Here is a 21,176-nt window from a genome sequence, read left to right as displayed (position 1 = left end):
TAAGGCAGTTGTTGTTTGATGTTTAACAGAGTCCAGCTGGTTTCCTCCCATTTCCAGTCTTAATGCTAAGCTAAGCTAACCGGCTGCTAGCTGTATTTCCTATTTACTGAAAATTAATTGTAGATACATCACTTAGGGCAAAATAACAACTCATAACTCTAAAATGAACATAATGTCAGACTGAAGAATGAGGGGAAATGGAATGTGAATGCAGTTTATCAGGCCAGAGTATAAGTGAATTAATGAATGGATGAGTGAATCTAAGTGAATGAATGACCACTGTAGTAATGAAGAAAGGTTGTAGCAGTACAAAGAGACCAGAAACCTTTAAATCAAACAGCAGAATGACGCCAGCAGAGACCGATCTCTTGCCAACAAAACAATTAAGTTTATACAGAAAAAAAATATTTCTATATTCTGACAATTGTAACGTATACTTGTATATTATTCACAATCCATTTTTGTCACAACATACTACTAGTTTTGCAAGAGCAAAGCCACTAACCAGCTACTTGACAGTATATTGTTAGATCTGGCTTCCTTGGTGACCTGCTGTAAACATTACCATAAATGTGGGCAGAGAAAGTCTGTATACACGAGTCCAGTGTGGCACCTGAACCTGTCCCTGTCTCTCAGCACTGTCAGAGCTGCTGCCTCAGCAAACATCTCATATCTTCAACCCTCAGCTCAGATCAGGCTCAGGTGGCAACTGGTGGGGTAATTTCTCTGCAGATTGGTTTGAAACAGAGGAAAGACTCAAGTGTTTTCATCTTCAACTAAACCAGCAATGACAATTCTCTGTGACAAACAGAACATTTGATTATTTTACATACATCTTTGAACCAGTTTTTAGATCTGAGGATGACAAAGTCAGTCAGCTCCGCAACTTCAGTTTTAGGACGTGGACATGCTCTAAAGTTGCAGGTTTGGGTTTCACTGGGATCTTGTGGAGGGATCTCGCCCTGCTGACCAGCCTCTGCTTCCTGTTTGCACTAATAAGACCCTGGGGGCTCATTGGCTGAGCTCAGTGCAGCAGCACACTGGTGTGGTGCTAATCACCGGTGACCCACATGACACCGTAAACCTTATAGATCTGTCAGCACCCTGCGTTCTCCGATTACACTCAGCAGCTTGCCAGTCATGCCGATTTTGTTTCTCCTGGTGGAAGCTCAACGCTCAGCTATTCACATTATTCCTCAGTGTTTTAGACATAAATCCTTACTTGGAGCTCTGTCCACTGTACTGTTTTCTTTTGCCGGCCACTTGTTCATATTAGCTGCTGAGCTGAATGACATTATACTTCAAAGGTCACCTGTTGAATCCTGCATGTGAAGGATTGCTGTTTGTCAGGCAATGTGTGGTTGTGTGCGTGACTTCTGTATACTTTGTCGAATAGCACAACATCATGGGGTTCTTAAAGTTTTGCTGCAGGACTTTTACTTTGCACAATTCCAACTGTAGCAGCTGTATCTGCATCGATTAATAAGAAATGACTCATCACCTCTCATCTAATGTGTCTTATGTGTGTGAGTCATAAGCAGCAAAGTGGGCATGTTCCTACTGTGTGCAAATAAAATCAATATCTAATGACATGATGAGTAAGGGGTTTTGCTGCTGACTTATTTACAAACCAAACACGGTTCAGCTCACGATTCTGACATCTGTTTGAGCCCACTTGATATTGTGAAATAATAAAACAACCTGTTTCCATCCTGTCTATAATCAGATGAATTGTCAATCTATTTAACTGTTCAGGTGCTGATGGACATTTATACTTAGACTGTTTTTCAATTATTGATTTATACATAATGAAAAATTCTTTAGATCTCATGTAAAGACAAACAGATATAAAACTGTAAAACTTATCTAGTTGTTATACACTTTTAAAGAGTTTCTCTAATCACTTCTTATTTACTATAACGTGCCCTATATTCACTGTGCTACATTTTATTTGAGTGTCTAAATCCTGTGTGAAATTCATGTATTATTTAGGCAATATATATTACCATATATTGACTTAATTATTAAATTGGTGTAATATAAAAGTAATATAAAGTTTTATGGTTCTCCCTTAACCACCAGTCAGTTGGTTATTTATCCTTTAGTGACTTAATTTAATTTTTCACATCTTAGTTTTTCTCTTTATTTGTGTATTCCTTATTTTAACAACCAAACATTTCATCCCATAATGACCAATTCTATTCCACTACTGCACAATGTTGCACTACATTTCATTAGGGAATATTGTGCTTTTTACTCCTCTGTGCTAAGATGAGCTTTTAAAACCTGGTGCTTTGTTATTGATTTTAGATTTTTTTATGACTTGCTTTTGAAACTGGACAGTATTTCAATCTGGAAGAAGGAAAGTGTTTGCTTTTACTACACAGTGTCTGCCCTGTAAAGAAATTCAGCTCAGTGAGGGCATTTTTACCTTGTATTTCTTTAGTAATATCTTTGTGGTAGTATAGTGGCTTCAGAGGTGAATTCACAGAAGTCCATTTAATCTGGAGCCAGGCACTAGTAGGACACTGTGTACATTATTGTTATTCGTTGCACACTGTTACATAATATGCAGCCTTCTGAATATTGTGTAATATTTTCAGATAAGAGTAGAGAAAAGTATGCAAGGACAACACACAGGTGCAGTACGTTCATGCACTGGACAAACTGTGCAGTGAATCATTTGGTGATGGTATCACATTCTTAGTCCACTAGTAAAAAGCATGACATTAGCAGGAGGAGCTGTCTCTAATGGTCAGATGTATGAGGCCTGTTTTAGAAAGACTGACAGCAGTCCCAGCCGTGTGCTGTACGTTCTTCATAAACAAATCAACTGTCTTTGCTGCTCTTGAATGCCTGTTACACAACTCGGCTGACAAGTCTCTGATCCTGTAATCATGCAGTGGTTATGCAAAAACAAGCCGACAGGACTAAACGCCGCTGTCAAAAATAGTTCAGACCAGCTTCTGAAAGACCTGCATCTACTTGTTCACAGCCCCGAATGATAACGTCTCTGAATGTTACTTCCTCCAGTCCTGAGCGCAGGGATCAGGCTCAGGTTTCTGAGGCCTCGGCTCAGCTGCTGGTTTCACACTCCTCTGACAGTGGACGAGGTCTCTAGAGAGGAGAGGTGAAAGGGTAATCTGATCCCACCTGCTGACACAGCCTCACAGTGGTTGGGGATACAACTAATTCTGTTGGACAGACATAAATTGTGTCATTGACACAGCCACTTTGAATAATTCATTACCTGACACAACTCCCAGTACTATCACTTTGCGGCAAAAGTCTCCGGGTGGGGCCTGTGGGGGAAGCTGTACTTCCTTCTGTCCAGCTTAGTTTCAGATCTTTGTTTTGTTGAGCTCAGTAAAATGCCAGGATGCTCTCTGAAGATTATTTTGTAGTGCAATCACTTGTTTTATTTTAGTAAAAAACAAATAATATTGTAGGTATGTCTAAACATTAAAGTTTCCAGTTCTCTGTATTTTCCAGTCATCTTGCTAGAATCCATAATGTAGACTACTTTGAAATTAGCTTTACCGCATGCAGTCATGCAACTGTCATGTATTCAACTCACCCTCTCACACTTTGAAATCAGCCTCCACAGAGTTACTGATAATGGACCATTGTGTGCCATGTGGTCACATGAGCCAGGTGATTGAAAACCAAATTAACTTTCCTTCTGAGTGACTCTTGAGTAAGATGAAGCCATCGACGTCTCACAGGCTCATACCGGTTTCAAATTCTTGTCTGCTTAAATGAGCTGGAGTCACTCAGATATCTTTAAAGGTGTTGTTTTTGAGGTGTGTGAGCTGTTGGATGCAGTGAAATTTAATCTGCACAGAGAACAGCTGTCAAAGCTTTTGAAAAAAAAAAACCCAAATATAGAATTTAAAAACTTCAGTTTGCACTATATATTTTGATATCAAAGTTTTTTCTTTTTATGTTAAAGTTTTGTCTTCTTGGACAGTGTGTTTGCTTGCGTTTGATGAAATACCTTGCAGTGAGACAAAACCACAAGTATTCACTGGTGTGTGTTGGATTAAAATGTTTCTATTAGTCATTGACGTTGTCTTGATGGGAGAGCTTCAGCTTCAAACTTTATATTCCAAGAAGCTGGAAACTCTTCTGCTCAGCTGAGTCATCACTTCTAGGAACTCCTCAAGGCTTTCTTATTTTTTGATAAAAACCACCAGTAAAAGCCCATTGCTGTTTTACATTCTAATTCAGAAACTGGAAAATTCCCGTTGAAAGTGACTGCTGCGTATTTCAGCTCAAAAAGAAAAAAAAAACATGGTTAACTGCGAGATTAACCACGATGTTACAGATGTTTGGATATTTTACAAAACTTCAAACAATGGTGAATAAAAGTTCAAACTGACATTTAAAATGTGTTTTTAATAGAGTTAATATTCAGAGCAGTTCTGACGAGTGCATCTGTAAGAATATGAATATGTTAAAAGTACTGTAAACAAATACATTCCCGATTCTGGTGGACAGAAATTAGTCGGTCATAGATATTATAGGATTAGACCAGATATGTGTCATGCAGTGGTTAACACTGTCACCTCAGAGCAAGAAGGTTCTGCGTTTGGTCCCTGGTTTGGGGCTTTTCTGTGTGGAGTTAGCATGTTCTCCCTGTTCCTGTGAGGGAACTACACTGCCAAAACAACTGCTTTTCTACTCACTACGAACACCTATATTTTTACGTGGATGAACATAATGTAAAAAAAAAAAAATTGTAGACTTTTAAAATGATAAAGAAACAGAGGGAGCTGTAAATGTAATACATGTTTGTAGAGCTGCGGTAGAGGGTGAGGAGCAACACAGAGCGCATTGAGTTTGTAGATGACAGTGTTTGCTGGTAGTGTTGGATAATATTAGTGTTGTGTTAATCAAAGCAGGGTTTGTTGTCTAATGCCAGTCCAAGATATGACACAGCCATATCTCTGCTATTGTGTTTACTGCCAGTGTGGAACCATGGAGACAAAAGCACAAAAATAATAATATTTGACTTGTTGTCCAAGTTGATTCATTTTATTATTATTTTGTTGTATTAGTGACAGATTGTCAAGACTCGATGTTGACTGTGCTTGTGTGTGTTCTCTGGACTGGAAAGAGTGTCTCTGGTGCAGCCACCGCTGCTCCTGAATGGAAAAATAAAATTTAGAATAGAAGAAAAATTGAGATTTTGGGCTAATATTATAGATAACATAACAGTGTAAATTCAGTATGCAGTCAGCCTTAACACTCTTCTGTATTTTGAACATGACTATCAAATTACATGCGTGAGCTAAAGGGCTTTGGGTTTTGTGTTCAGGATGCTGACTAGCTTGTTTCTGCTTTTCCTGAAGCTAACACTTATCACATGAAACCAGATTTAAATAGCTTTTAAAAGATCAGTGTGTTCTACTGAGGATTTTAAAAGACATCTGGAGAAACTCTTAGATAAAGTACTCCTTGGCTTTTACCACTCGCCTATGATGATATTGATTATGTGTGTGTTTGGGTTTTTTTGTGTTTGTTTATGTGCAGAGAGCCTGATATTCCAGCCTGGGCTCCTTTACTCTACCAGCTGCAGCTGCTGGACATCAGAGAGAAGCCAGACCCATTAACTCTGCCCATCGCAGACCGCATCCGCATTGGCAACCAGAAACGAGAGCGAGGAAACTTTCATTTCCAGAGAGAGGAGTACAGCATGGCTGCCAGAGCCTATTGTATGGCTCTGGATGTGCTAACCACACGGAGTCGAGGTAACCCAGAATCAAAACCTGAATTTATTCATAGAAAATATTTCCATAGTGTCGGCTCTACCAGGAATGTGTCATAGTAGTTGATGCGAGTATTATCTTCCCAGAAAAAATGAGAACGGAAATGGAAGCATGACACAGATATAAATGTGTGGGCACACACACACATACACATACATGCACAAGAAACATAAACACAGCGTTTGACAGAGACCTCAGACACAACATTTCCACATCAATCTCAGCCCAGAATGACATAACAGTTCAGTGCTCCCCTCCAGTCTGCCATCACACTAATCACACCATCACGATGCAGAGCCACATCCATCTGAGCCGAGGGCTGTGATAGATGTTTTTTGCTTAATTCTTTTGCATAATCAAAGCTAATCAACTTTCATATTATTTCCACCTTCTTAATCACTCTAATCATTGGCGAGGCAGGGTGGGCCCGAGAGGAAATGTGACTGAACAAGTCAGTGAAGAGAAAAACATGAACTGCTTCATAATGTATCAATGATGTGAGGACCAGTGAGTGAACTCACCATGGCACTGAAGAGAGGATTTTTATCAGGGCATCGAGATCATGTAATTAGTGGATGAAAAGACAACCAGATAAAAATAATGACGATGAAGCAGAGATGTCAACATCTTAACTCTTTTTGGGTCATTCTGGGCCTATTAGGGTTATTTTACAATTACAGTTCATGACACAGGGAAATTATAAATCACTCTAATCAATTAGGTAGTAACCACATGCACCTAAACATGCATTCTCATAAACATTTTCTGCAGAAAAAAAGGAAAAAAAAGAAAAAAAGAAAGAAAGAAAACAAGACAGGAGAAAGACAGAAAAGAGAAAACTTAACTCAGTGTCAGCTTACAAGCTTCTTTGCCATTGAGCTGAAAATGTTGGAAATACCAAGTAGCTGCATGATTACTTAAATGTTTTTTTATGTTGTTCTTTACTAATAAAAATGAGAAGGCAGCAGATTCAGTGAGAGATCGCAGGTCTCAATATTTTTATATTAACAATGGTTGCTTGTAGTGATGAACCCACAGCTCTGCTTAGTTTTTTCACGTTTCTGAGCTGTACTGCAACTCTACTGATTTGGTTTAGTCTCGTCAACTGTTTTGTCACTGTTGATGTTTTCAGCTTAAAAGTCTCAGATAAAGCCACTGTACACTACCTGCCAGCACCAAATGACAGTCAAACATATTAAGAGACTAGCTGGTAAACACAGTGGAGTATGTAGCAGCTAAAGAGCCAGATATTTACCTTGGGATTTGTGGGAGACCAAAGACAGAACTGAAAGGAGAGTGAATATTCAAAAATATACCCAACTTTTGGATGGGTGTGGACATTTGCCAAGACTTGATGCGATGATAATATATCAGTGTTGAGTTTTCACATTGTTCTACTGCTCCCAAGTGAATAAAATCAGTTAAGAAGAATACATCTTGGGACAGCGTAAGTGGAATCTGGAACTCAGCCCTTAAGATGTGCACTCACACAGATGTCGTCCCTGAGCTGCTAATGTTTATTACCCATCATGCTCAGGGCCAAGAGAAAAAGTGCACCTTACTTGGGTCAACACTGTATTCAGCTGGACATTTATGGGTTTAATGACAAAACCATTCAGTTGTTACAGCAGGGACAGTGATACAAAATAGCAGCTGAATATAAAAACAGAACGTCTCCTTATAATGACACCCGATGGGAGTTTTTCCTTGAGAGTCCAACTATTTATTTAAAGTCCTCTCACAGATTAGATTACTAATCTCTGTCAAACTATCCACAGCAGAGCATACCTGATCAGCTGTGTGGGTCTGTCTTTTTACAGATGGTAGCGACGGTGGTGTGGATGCAGAGGAGGAAGAGGTGCGAGACTACCGGGTTAAGTGTTTGAACAACATGGCTGCCTCTCAGCTCAAACTGGAGCAGTACGATGAGGCGCTGCACACCAGCCGGGACGTTCTGACCCTTGAGCCAAACAACGTCAAGGCCCTTTTCAGAACGGGAAAGGTAAGGGCCCATCCTGTGGTGTTATTGCTGAGATACATCATGGAGCATCTCATTTAATCTTCATAACCCCATAAATGATTATTGCAGGGAGAGTTCCTGGAAGGAAGAGGGAATTTGTTTAATGTGGGATTATATTTAATTATTTTTGAGGAAAAAATAGAAGCTACATTATTGCAGTCTGTTCTCTGCCTGCTTTGATTTATGGGTCTTCCAGCACTGCTCACCCTGTAGGTTTTCTAATCTCTTCCAGCTCCTGTCAGACAAGGGTGAATACAAAGAGGCAATGGAGGTGCTAAAAAAGGCCTTGAAACTGGAGCCGGCCACCAAGGTGAGACTATGTGGGTGAGTTGGTCCATCCCACTCGCCATTTTCTTCCCAAGTCTGCCTGCAAATCCCAAACATCCCTCATATATATGAAGGAAAGGTCATTCTAAAATTAGGCTACCATTATAATTAGAGTTACCGAATCTAACAACTGATAGAAATATAGAATGGCTGATTAAATTTGTGCTTTCTAATATGTTATAGTAAAAGCTTTAAAACCAATGCAGAATTTTAATTTCAAGGCCAAAAAACACTCTTGTGTCTGGTGATTCATTTGACTCGCCCCTCACGTAATTGTGCATTCAGTGTCATTATATGTGCCTTTGACATCTAAACATGACCAAGGGTCAACTGCCATGACACTCATGGTTAATAATATATAGTCTATAATCCACATAAGGACTCCATCTAGGAGTTTTTCCTATCACTACACAGGATCTCTGGAATTCAGCTAGATTGACCATCAGGTTCTCACCTGTTACCAAGGCCCTTCTCCCCTGATTGTTGAGTTTGGCCTGGCAGCCAGTTCTAGGAAGAGTCCTGATTCTTCCAAACTTCTTCCATTTAAGAATTATGGAGGCCACTGTCCTCTTGGGAATCTTCACTGCAAGAAAAATTTTGTCTCCCCCCTGATCTGTGCTGCAACACATTCCTGTTTCTTCTTGAGGTTTCTGCATCTTAAAAGGAAGTTTTTCTTGGCCACTGTTGCCTAGTAAATAGAATATATAAATAGTGCAGTCTAGACCTGCTCTATATTCACCATTCTTGCTCAATACTGCACCAATTCCAAATGTTTTTGTCCCTATCAATCATTTACACCCAGAAAACAGGGGGAAATAAGGCAAAGGTTAAAAAAAATACCAGTTATCCTTTTAGTTGTCAACATTTTTAACAGACAATTACACGATACAGGCTAAAGACTGGCATAAACTGACTGATGTCAACTTTGAATAATATTACTTAAGTGAACTGAATACTTCTTCCACCACTGCTAACATTACAAACTAACCTAAGGAAACAATTAGCTAAACATAGCCACATAGGTTACCACTGAGGAGGTGGTCACTGCACACAATGAAAGTTTGTTGTGATTTCTCAGTCTGATTGATTTAAGCAACCATAAACAACACAAGCTGCAAGCATTTTGAGAGCCTGTGATTGTGCTTCCGATGTAGAGAATCACCTCTGGGTCCCCAGCTGCTTGACTTGAGATCTATCCAATTACAAACAAAAAGTGTTGTCCCACCCATCACACAATCTGAGATGTTGTGTTTCCCAAATTGTTTTTGTTTAGTGAAATGTCGTTGTGCTTTGACCTTCAGAGCCACCACAGGTTCCAACTCATTAGGCTCACAATATTCACAGTCCCTGTCATCTTCATCCACACCCTTAAATCTCACAACTGCTTGTTTTTATTGCATCTTTCCAGTCAACAGAAACCCGTTGCGGAAAACTGTGCAAACCATTTTCTCATTTCAAAGAAAACCCCCTCATATCCAATATAAAACGTTTGAGTTTGAAGAAGTTGTTCACAGAGATCTCAAGGACAGAGATCCCAGTGAACTACTTTCTGTACTTCTGAAGGCCTGTTCTGTCTTGTTTGTGTGGTTTGTCTAATCTGCCAAATCCTCCACAGAGGATCTGGCAAACTGCACATCTGGCAGTCTACAGATGTGGTTACACTGCTCAGAGTTGTCCGGCAAACTTGGTAAAAATAACACATACATGAGCTAAATATTGTCACTCTGAAGCCATGCTCTCTAAAAGTAGTAAGAAAGAGACTGAGTCGTCCTTTCCAGATACAATATAGGCTCTCCACACTGTATAATTAAGATAGCTAGTCAGGAGAAGTGTTCACAACAACAAAAAATGAACACTAACCTCACTTGACGGTTGATTTGATGATTGTTTTATTTACTTGTTGACTCTCTGCAGGCTGGATGAAACTGTGAAGAAGAATATGTTTCTTTCAGCTCTTTACAACACTGCTTTCCAGTATTACAATGACCTGACCTATAGGGCACGCTGCCACAAATATGTCTGGTCTTGTCTAGACAAAACGAAAATATCTGCTGCTTTGGAAATTACACCCTTGTCAATGCTGGATAAAATATTTTGGAGAAACCTGATTTAGCAGCTCTGTGAGAAAGCAATTGTACTGCAGTCTGTAGATGGTCGCAAAAAAGAAGAAGCACGTGTAGTTATGAGCTGCAAATGGTTTTTATGACAATCTCTGTATGAATCTAATGAGAGCATGTTCCAAAATATGAGATAAGCCCTTTGCATTGACATTTAGGTTTTGCATTTTAGAAGTAAACATTAGGATCAAGATTATTATGATTTATTGGTTTCTTTTTAGCCTTGGTTGTAAAGACTTTCTAAAGCTTTGTATTTCAGACCTCTGCTATCACCTGCTGGACATTTTTTAAAACTGCAGCCTTACTTTTTCTTCAGATAAAAGGCTTCACGTTGCCTGATCTACAGAGAGCAGCTCTCTATTTTATTTTATTTTTTTTTTACAAGGTGCATTGAGACTTTTCTTTCTCCTTTTTTTAAGGCAATCCATGTGGAGTTATCTAAACTCGTCAAAAGGCAATCAGGAGGCCAAGACACCCAGGAATGGAGAGCCAAACCTGCGGAGATGCTTGGAGAAAATATTACACCTTTTCTGATTCCTGTGAAGAAGAAACCATCTGTAAGAAAAAAAGAAATATAATCAACACTGTCAATTTTATTCTGATAAACAACAGACTGGATTTTGACTGTGACTACTGTTTGTTTTTGTTGTGGGGTTTTAGGGAATTTCCTGGAAGTTTATACTTGGAGCTCTGGTGGTGGCCTTGGGAAGCTTAGTGACGTCTGTGATTTTCACTGCAAGACACTGAATCTTCTGCTGGCAGCACTTTGAAAATCCTCCTCCTCATCATCATCATCATAATCATAATCATCATCATCTGAAGGAGTAGAGTTTGGTTTCCAGTCCTCTAGTCAGTTCATTTGAAAATGATTTTCTACTGTGAAGACATGAGAAGGTACGCACCGCAGCAGCACCACAGCCTGAACTTGTAATTATGTTTCACATAGTAGACAAATGTTACTGAAAAGTTTGCAGTATTTCTAAAAATGAAAATAGTGCAGCATCAGGTGATTTCACGATAGCAGCAGAGATTTCTGCTGATCGATTTAACAGAACAGTCATCTTTCCAGTTATGTTTTATTTGGAAACAGGGTTACATTTCTTTTTGTCATAAAAATGGGTCCTGGAAAATGTTCTGGTATCACAGATACTCAAATACTATTTAAAAAAAAAAAAGTAACACTTTCAACAACACAAATCTGTGAAATTCTGCTTCAATAAGTAATGGTGTTAAAACTGTAATATCGCATACAGTGATGCTTAAAATAAAAACGTTTCAAAAAATGTAGTCTTTTTCTCGATATTTCAAATAACCAGTCACCTCTGTCACCAAAGTTTGGTCTCAAAGGAAAAAAGAAAAAACAGTACTTTAAAAAGATTTGTTAATTATTTCTGTCTGATAAAAACACTTAAAGCTTTTTAGGTTCAATCTGAACTCAGGCATCAATATTCCTTATTTATCATAAAATTACTTTACTACCGCATAAATACAAAACCTAAGAAAGATATAAGCATGATTACATTATATTTGTACATGTGCCAGCAATAGAAACCTTCATTTTGACCAGAGAATTAACTTTTATGAAAATATATTTTACAAGTTAAAACACAAAATTAGGTTCTACATGAGAAAATAAAAATCACTTGGTATCCTTCATTGCTCCTTTGTATCTATACTGATCTCAAACATCTACAGTCCGCAGCAGTTGTTAAGAGTCTTCTTTGGGTTGGTTTGACTCAGTTTGACCTGAGAATCTGACTGCCGCCTCAATTTGACATTTTTCTTTACTTCTCTGTGGAAAATTAAAAAAAAAAAAAAAAAAAAAAAAAAAGGCTGAGTGTTGCCATGGTTTGTGAGGGAAAAACACTTTAAACTCTAACTCTCTCTCTGGCCTCCTACCTTGCTAGATGAAGCACAGCCTCAACGACGTTGGTTCCCTCTTTGGCACTGGTTTCGCAGAATAAGGCACCATATGCCTGCGAGCAAAGTTTCAACATACCTCAGTGCAGTCAGTTTATTTAGACACCTGGGAGGCTGGGCGTCAGTATAAACATTTTTCCGTCAGGTAGAATGAAAAAATACACACCTTGGCCAACTTCTCTCCGTGCAAAGTGCTCACGCAGCTCCCCTCTGCGAGCTGCTCTCGGAGGTCCACCTTGTTTCCAATAACACACATGGGGATTTTCTCATCTGCTGAATCCTGTATAAAAACAAAGGACATTGTAAAATATATTCCTGTTTTATGGCGGGGTCATTCTGTGTCACTCATTTACCACATGCTAGTTGCCATTTCCAGTCACCTGAATCTGATCCACCCACGCCCTGATGTTAAGGAAGCTGCTTTCTGAAGTAACATCATAGAGCAGCAAGACGCCATGAGCTTTACGGAAATAAGATCTGGCAATGCTACGGAACCTAAAGTAAAAAGAAACACAACCCTATTTTTAGTTTAAAGCGCTTTCCATTTTTGACTTATTTCAGGCTGACGTGGTTTTAATCAACACTGTTGCTACTTCCTTGAGAAACACTATGAGAGTCAGTGCAGTACCTCTCCTGCCCAGCTGTGTCCCATATCTGCAGGCTCGTCTTCTCTCCATCCACTAGCATCCTCTTCATTTGGAAATCAACTCCTGAGAACCAAAAAGCACATTTAAATGTCTGAAATCAAGAATGTGTCTGTGGTTCATGAAATCTGATGGATTTGCTGTGGCACCGACCCAGCGTTGTCTGAATGTCTCCTCTGAACTCGTTCAGTGTCAGTCTCAGCATGAAGCTGGACTTTCCAGCTCCGGCGTCTCCAGCTAAAACCAGACGGTACATCGGGGCAGGTTCCTCAGTTTCTTCTATGTCTGCCTCTAAAGGCTGTTAATGAACAAAATTTCCCAGTTTCATATGGGAATGCTTTTTATTTATTTATTATTTATTAAAACTTAACAGTAAAAACAGTATGCATTAATTTCTTTGAGCTTTAAAGTTAATTCTTGACCTTGGAACCTAGTTTGACCAGTTACAAAACAAAAACCTTAACTCAAGGTCCACTCACTAGCTTCTCCTTGAGCTTTCAACCACATCTCTCAGCGTTTATCACCTTCATTACAGGTACCTTTTTAAACACACGACCCAAGATTCATATTTAGGTCACACGATGACAACTGAGCATCCACTGATGAAAGCTAGCAAGTGGACTATGAGTTAACATTTTCTGTGTAAAAAAGAATTCTCTATCTGCAGGTCAAAAGACGTCTAATCGCCTGGTTAAAAGCAGGATAACATTTTTTACAGCATTTCAGTAAGTACATTTCAACATGTTGTTAGCAGCTGCTTCACACTGTAATATAGACCTTTATGATGTTGAGAGGTTGTGACATACAAATGACTACATCAGTACTTACCAGGGAAGTATTATGCATTAAAAGAATAACTAATTTTACCTTTGTGGAAAATGCAGACAGGCGTCTTCTTAGCGATGATGCAATGGAGCTCGCCCTGCTGGGAGCTATTGACACCGTGGCTTCAGATTTGACGTCTGATATCTGTAGGAGACAAGGAAAATACTGATATAAGGTCCTGAGAGCTCAGTGGCATATTGATATTACATGACCTACTATTTAAGCCTAATGTGCGTTTTGACCTCCACATCAGACGGGACGTAGGAGTAGCTGCGGTGCACCGTTTCCACCGAGCCTCTGCTGTCGTCGCTGTCATAATCACTGCCTGAGCTCTCAGCTGTGTCCATCGGCAGAGAGACTCCACTGTCCAGGTACTTATCAGCCCAGGTGGCCACATGAGAGTAAGTCGTTTTGCTGGGATCTGACTCTGACCTGCACCAAAGCACCGACACACACACACAGGCTTCAGCACTTACAATTTTAATCACAGAGATCAATCCGCAGATTCACAGAGGTGTGTGTGTGGGGGGGGGGACTTTATATACCTGCTGTGGTTGAGTGTGCTCTGTCGGAGGGGTTTCATCCTTCGGGCTGGGATTTCATTTTGGGGAGACAGCTGTTGAGCAGATTAGGAACGTCAGGGAGGAAACTTTTACACTTGAACTAGTGAAAACAATTTACTGTCAAGCTTCTATCTGATGTAGAGCCGGCAGGTATGAGGAAATATGCCATCAGCAAACAAGGGACTCACCCTCCTTTTAGCTGCAACCACTTCACTGGCCAACGCTGAGCGAAGCCCGTCATTACTGTCATAAAGCTTTTTATTCATTTCCCTAATGATGTGTTCAAGGAAATACGAGACAGGGTCAGGTGTGTTATAAACCATTTAACACATGTTCAGTGCTTATAAACACTAAATAGGGGGAGTTAAAGTAAAATGTACCAGTATATTTCTTCTGAAGAGACGTGTTGCTGCTGTAGCTTTTAAATGTAATTTTTGGTGGCAATTTTAAACTTTTAATGAACCCCACAAACCAATTTCAGCTCACAACCCAGAAATCTTAGAGACATCTTCTTAAACTTGAGCAATTAAAACTAAAACCCATCTGCCTGGCCAGATAACACTAGGTTAGTGAATGTATTTTTGTTATTCTGATGAGCCAGAACAAAGGATGGTTATTACTAACTTCTCATAGTTCCTGGAAACGTTTACACTTTAAAAACCAAATATTTAACTTACTGGAGGATCTGAATCTGACTGGAGTACGACTCATATTCCATCACCATCATCTTCAAATTTTCTGTTTCTCTATTTAAAGAAAAAAAAACATTCACACACACTGTCTTAGATGCTGGATCATACTTTCAGGCATGAGCTGAGCTTGACTTTAACACAGCACCTCACCTTTCATGTTGAGCTTTCTGATCTGCGTACATGTTCTTCAGCTTGTCCAGCTCCGCGTGCAGGATAGCGATGTTCGTCTGGGCTTGCAAGCAGAGAGGCCCGCAGCTGCTCGTTTTCCTGTGAGGAGATTTAATGAGTAAATGGAGCAGAACGACACAACACACGTGATTTATTCAGCCAAAACAATCACTTCCAGCATGGCTTACCTGTGAAAGCTCGCTGATTTGTCTGTTCAGCCTGACCACTTCTTCCTTTGAACTGTTAAACTCAGAGTCCTCCTGGTTCTTGAGAAAAGACATTTACACAGGTATTGTGTTAAATGGTTTTAGGTGCTGATGAAGCAACAATGGAGCCACAGACACAGAATGTCCAGACCTGCAGTTCCATGTATTGGCAAACAAAGTAACAGCAGCACCAGTTTAGACCTGCAAATGTAGGCCTGTCAATTAAACCTCAACTGACACTGGATGTTTTGGGCCAATACCAATAGCAATATTTGAAAGTTTTTTTTAAAAAAATCTTAGAACAATATATTTGCTGATTTTTTTTTTTTTTTTTGTTGATAAAGATCCCTTAAAATTAGCTCCTTCAAGTACTGTGACAGAGAAATATACTGAGTGGAACATTTTACAATTAAAAAATAAACAAACGTCAGTGCTCTCTGAAGGCTCTCTAAATTACCTCCAATATATCTTTTGCCATTGCTGCACTGCAATCCCTTGAAACATACCAGCCAACATATACACCTGTACAAATGATCAGCAATAAGCAGACATTGGCCACTATACAAGCCCTACTGATCAGTCTGACTTTAAATGTCAGTGAGTGCCATCTACAGGTACATAGTGTCAATGCTTCTGCATGTGCCACATGCAGACAGAGAGTACAACTTCTCTTTCATAGCCGCTGTTTACAATATGTGTGTGTGGGATGTTATATCTGACAATTAAACTGTATTAACGGCATTAAACTGTAGCATAGTTGCTAATGAATACTGGTACACATTAAAGAAAAGGTGCAACGTAGATTGACAAAGTTCTGTCTCAGCATGCTTCATATTTGAACTATAACTAAATTTTAGTTATTATTTTTAGTTTAGTTACTTTTTTTAGTAGAAATGCTCAAATGGATTATTTTTGCTCAGTGTAGATACTGATTTTGACACATGAAACACAACAGGATGCAGATGAGTCAGGCTCTGATTATGAAATTGTGTTTACATTTTTTTATTTAACCTGTACACAGACAATGGGAAGGTTTGCTTCATCTCTGTCAATAGACAACTTAGTCTCCTCCATCTCTCTCTGCACTGTGACATCTGTTTCAAATGTTCTCTTTTTGATACTTTTATCCAGTGTAGATAGCCACCACCATTCTCTCACCATAACCACAACAGTGTATTTTTCTCTATTTTCTATTTTTCTGATGTGAGTGTAGAAGCAAAATTTGATCAAAAGGAGTCACTGGAGACGCGTTTGAAATGCCTTTGATTCTCAGCCGGATCTTGACACACTGCAGATATTCTGTATGTGGATGCAAGATATTATGACTTAATAGGTCTTTAAAGGTGCTCTCTGACAGGTCACCAAAAAAAAAAAGTTAGAAATTTGGAAAACACTTCCTCTGTCTGTCTGGTGCAGCAGGGGTTTTCCCAGACATTACAGCAGAGCTGCACATACAGCAGGTTTTGTGTTGTCTCTCAGGTACTTTCTACGCTGTTTTTCATGACATAAGAAAACATTATTCCATCATTACACAATTTGTTTACCGTGGAAATACAAAGTAAATGTAAGTGTACATTTGTGTGGTTAAAACCTACCTTTAACAGTCTGTCCACAGATGCATGCAGGTCTGCGACCTCATTCTCATGCTTCCTTTGCATGGTGGTCATAATTCCTTCCATTTTCTTACGCTCCTAAAAAACATGAAACTCAAGCAGTTTAGAGTCCTGGCTCAGGCCTTGAAGAGCGGCTTTCATCTGACTTTACAGAGGCTCTTTGTGAGGAGAGGTGTAACCTGCTGCTGTGTGCTGCACCACAAAAATGCAGGTAGCTCACAAGAAGCAACAAGGAATGTGTAGAAATGCTCATATATTTCAGATATGAAAGGAAATATTTTTTTAGTCGACTCCTCTCTGCACTGTTTATTGATTAAATGCAGCTTCGTATAACACAGCCAACTCATCTAGTTTGATACCTTTAACTTTAATTTTTTTTTTGTAAAAATATTAGAGTGACTCACAGAAGCAGTAGTCCACTATAAATCCTGCAGGTATCAGACTCACCTCGTCCCTCACCCTCTTCTCTGTTCTGGCGAGTTGTTGTTGTATATCATCCTCCAGCTCTGCCAGCTGACTGTTGTTCATCTCCTCGGCTCTGTTTGAACAGAAATGCACATTCAAGTCTGTGCTGGCAGCCTCACCACTGCTGAATCAAAGCACATTCTCCAACAGCAGATTAATACAGTAGGTATAAAAATAAGAATCCATTCACCCTCTATCTATTTTGTCAGTTGCACCTGACTGATTTAACCTGAGACGTGCTGCAGTTGTGAGTGCTCTGCTCTCGTCAGACAGCACATGAACCAACCAGAGGCGAGGGAGGGACAGACTTTGAGAAGTAGATTCCACAGGCACACTTAACTTCAGGAGTGAAATTTAATTGTGAAAAAGAAAAGAAAGAAGTTCTATTTTAGCTTTCAGGATTTATGTTAAAATGTTCAAAGATGTGTTTATTTCAACTGATAGTGGAAACACAGGTAGAATAGATAGAATATCCAGTTTGTGAACAGATTGAAAGAACAGGCAGGGCAGCACATTTAAGTCTTCCTACTTCCTTGAATAAGGAATGTCCCCCTTTCTCATGCCATGTAGTTACTGAACCACAGAAAAGGCTTAAATGCTAAACAAAAACAGCTTAGACACACAATCTCTTCCAATGCATTGGGCTGAGTTTCAGCAGTTAATTCAAGTTACTATGCGAGGGATCACTTCACAGATTCAAGGGAGATGACCAAGAGCTCTTTCAATACAATGCATGGTATTTACTGTCCCTTTAGTTCAGCCTGAATGTCAGTGAAAAATCTTAAATTGACAAAAATATCTTCTGTCTGCTGCCAACTACACGGGGGTGACCTCATTACAATATCTGATCAAGTTCATGTAATTTTCAACTCTTTTATTGCAAAACTTGAATGCTGATAGAATAAAATGTAAACATGTAATGAGAAGTGAAAAACACAAATATGCTTTAATTTCTTGCTATGCCTATAACCGTAGCGACATTTTTAACTGTAGCAAAATCAGGAAGCCTAACAACTGCTGAACCTAATCAACATGTCTGATATTACCTAAATCAAACAACACATAGGGTGGCTCATAGTGCAGGACTCACTGAGACTTATTATGTTTGGAAACTGGTAGTGCATGTTAGCCAAGTCTGAGCTGCTCTTATCTCTTACTTCAATAAACGACTGTTTTAGCTTAAAAAAAAAAACAAAAAAAAAAAAAAACCCTCAAGATAAACTCACTGGACCCGCCCAGCAACAAATGGCAGACAAAGTTGGTGACAGGCTGATAAAGACAGCTGAATGTCTAGCAGATGAAGGCAGTTTTTCTCAGGAGGTGGTGGAGACTAAAACAGAGCTGAAAGGAGGAGGGTAAAACATGCTAAGCATAAAGAGATGGAAGTGTTGGTTTATTGGTTGGTTTGTTTTCAGGTTCCCCCTCGACTGAATTACTTTCTGTGGTTTACACCCACAAGAGGGCAGCAGGCAACAAATCAACAGAGTTTAGTTTCAATAAGGACAGGATCAGGATTGTCTAGTACATTTTACAAAGCTGAAAACTCTCTTTTCACAATTAATTTTGCTGTTATCTAATATCACTGCTCATACTCACACATCACACACATATTACAGCCCCATAAGTCAAGTCTCCATCAATCATTAACACCTATGTGATGGAATTTATTGTTTAACATTATTTCACAATACCTGATGCTCTGAGATGTAAAAAAAAAAAAAAAAAAAAAAAAGGAATGTATGACATTTGTTCTCACCGCTTCAAACTGGTCTCCAGCTGTTCACACGCCAGTCTGGAGTCCAGGCTTTGGCTGACCAGAGAGTGGATGATTTCCTCATACTGCTGCAGCAGGGTCATGTTTGCAGAGGAATGAATGGCCTGGTAAAGATCAGCGAGCTGCTCCCTGAGACTACAGGAGGAGAGCAAATAGTTACTAACAGTAACGAACAGGTGAGTGCCGTTTTCTCAGAGTCATCCTCAAATACTCAGTCACCCACTGTTAATTTAGATGAAAGAAACAGATGCAGTACATTTAGACATAAATTCAGAGGTTAAAACGTTATGTAAACTTGGGAGATACTTGGACAGTAATGATATGTGATTAAACAAATAACATGACTGTGTTTAAATCCAACAAAGTGTCATCATCAGCGTCACTCTGTTTGGCTCAGCAACAGGTGGATGTGCGTAGCTATGCTCATTCTCAAGTTTTCAGATCAACCAAACACAATAATCTAGAAATAATGCACGTGACAAATTTAATGTCAGTCAACATGGCCACCTCTTCAACAACAAAAAATAGACATATACCCTTAGCTGCTAGTTTATTAGGTACACCTTGCTTAAGCCAAGTCTAATACAACATTCTGCAAAAAATCCTACCATCATTAAAAAGATATTTAGCTTTATAGTAATTATAAGGGTGGGGTTTGTGGTGCTGGTGAATTAAATAACATTCTACCTCTGAGGTGTTTATATTATTTTGTCCTGTGTATGTATATAAATAAGGTAATCAAAGCAAAACAGATTTAGCTTTAAAACAGTTTTAAAGCTAGTTTGACTTAGAAACAAAATAAAACAAAAACAACTCAATGTCCACTCATAAGCCTTTTTCCTGGGCTTTCATTCGCATCTCACGGTCTTCATTACGCAATGGAGTTTGCTCAGTTGTCATGGAGATAGCGCACATATGACTACTTGTTGATTACATGGAGTCGGAGCTAATTACTTCCACCAGCTGAGAGGAATTAGACCGCAAGAAGCGACTGAAAGCTCGGCGGGGGGGGGGATGTAGTAAGAAGGCCTTGAGTTAAGATCTGATTTTGTCATTTTAGCTTGTTGATTTTGTTCCTCGTGTGTGATCACTAAATAGTAACTGTACATGCTAAGTTACCGATAGGCAGCACACCTGTTAGACTAACAGTGCGCAGTGGGGCAGAGCCTTGAAGCCTTGTTAAATTCAAGATTTGCTGTGTCCTCTGTGTCCGGTTTGTGAACCATAGGGGCAATCCCAAAGCTTGAAAATAAAGTTATTAATCCACGTTTCAACTCAAGAAACGAAGACAGAAGAAATCGTGGTTGAGTGAAGAGCCGGATGTGATTTTACCTTTCAGACAGGAGAGATTCCGCATCTATCCTGCTCACAAACTCTTCCCACGGACAGCCTTGGTTTTGGGACGACCCCGCGCCAAACGACGCCAGGTCCAGAGTCTCTGAAAACTCCTGAAACCTGGACGAAAACTTGCTGTAGTCGATGTATCCGTCTTCGTCCGCGTCGAACTTGCCGAACAGAGTTTTGATCTCGGTTTCAGGGACGTGGAGCTCCCGGCAAACAACCGTGAAGTCCTCGTATTCAATCCTCCCGGACTTGTTCATATCACAGGCAGAAAATAGTCTCCGAAGGCTGGGTCGGTCCATGGTCGTTAATTTTAAAACACGTACAAGGCATTAAAAAAAGTGACGTTAAAATTTCGCGCACCTTTTCTCGAGTACTGACCGCGGCAGCTTGTCTGACAAAATAAAAGCCCTTTGTTAAAGTCTCAATTGAGCTCTCAGTGAGGAGCCACTCATTGGTCCAGATCTCAGTGTAGGCGGGTATCATCCGAATAAATGGACCCAATGTGCCACCTCCAGTCTCCAGTCTACCCGCTACTACTGCCGCAGCACCCAGTTTCGTGGCTACATCCTTAGATGTCATCCATGTGTGCAGTGGAACAACAATACAATAGAAACCGAGGAGATACGCAAGTGCTCGCCTCTGTTTGTCTTGTAGGTGTGTAGTGCATGTGAGAGTTTTATCAGGCACTCCTCTTTGTTCCCCTGGGATTGCAGTTTTTCTGACTCCA

General features: G+C 39.7%; 2 protein-coding genes across 2 annotated transcripts in view; one reads left to right on the top strand and one right to left on the bottom strand.

Moving 5' to 3' along the window:
- The window catches only part of fkbp16 (FKBP prolyl isomerase 16), a 60,550-nt gene extending 49,404 nt beyond the window's left edge, over positions 1–11,146 (top strand). Inside the window, exons 5-9 of the mRNA XM_018664190.2 lie at positions 5,536–5,753; positions 7,592–7,773; positions 8,024–8,101; positions 10,655–10,792; positions 10,896–11,146. Coding sequence (XP_018519706.1) covers positions 5,536–5,753; positions 7,592–7,773; positions 8,024–8,101; positions 10,655–10,792; positions 10,896–10,982 — 703 coding nt within the window. The 3' untranslated portion in view covers positions 10,983–11,146. The remainder of the gene's footprint in view (positions 1–5,535; positions 5,754–7,591; positions 7,774–8,023; positions 8,102–10,654; positions 10,793–10,895) is intronic.
- A 146-nt stretch (positions 11,147–11,292) lies between these two features.
- On the bottom strand, positions 11,293–21,114 carry zgc:162879 (ras and EF-hand domain-containing protein). The gene is given in 18 exon segments (XM_018664404.2): positions 11,293–12,027; positions 12,135–12,211; positions 12,322–12,435; positions 12,536–12,650; positions 12,784–12,865; positions 12,953–13,097; positions 13,667–13,768; positions 13,867–14,056; positions 14,170–14,240; positions 14,376–14,457; positions 14,865–14,933; positions 15,030–15,118; positions 15,120–15,146; positions 15,236–15,313; positions 16,849–16,944; positions 17,314–17,404; positions 19,088–19,240; positions 20,438–21,114. Coding segments are annotated over 18 exon segments (1,995 nt in total). The 5' UTR covers positions 20,749–21,114; the 3' UTR covers positions 11,293–11,924.
- Between the last annotated feature and the right edge of the window lie 62 nt (positions 21,115–21,176).

Source organism: Lates calcarifer, linkage group LG10 (genome assembly GCF_001640805.2).
Source record: "Lates calcarifer isolate ASB-BC8 linkage group LG10, TLL_Latcal_v3, whole genome shotgun sequence".
NCBI lineage: Eukaryota > Metazoa > Chordata > Actinopteri > Centropomidae > Lates > Lates calcarifer.
The sequence above is the reverse complement of the archived record's forward strand: the minus strand, read 5'-3'. Positions and strand labels throughout refer to the sequence as shown.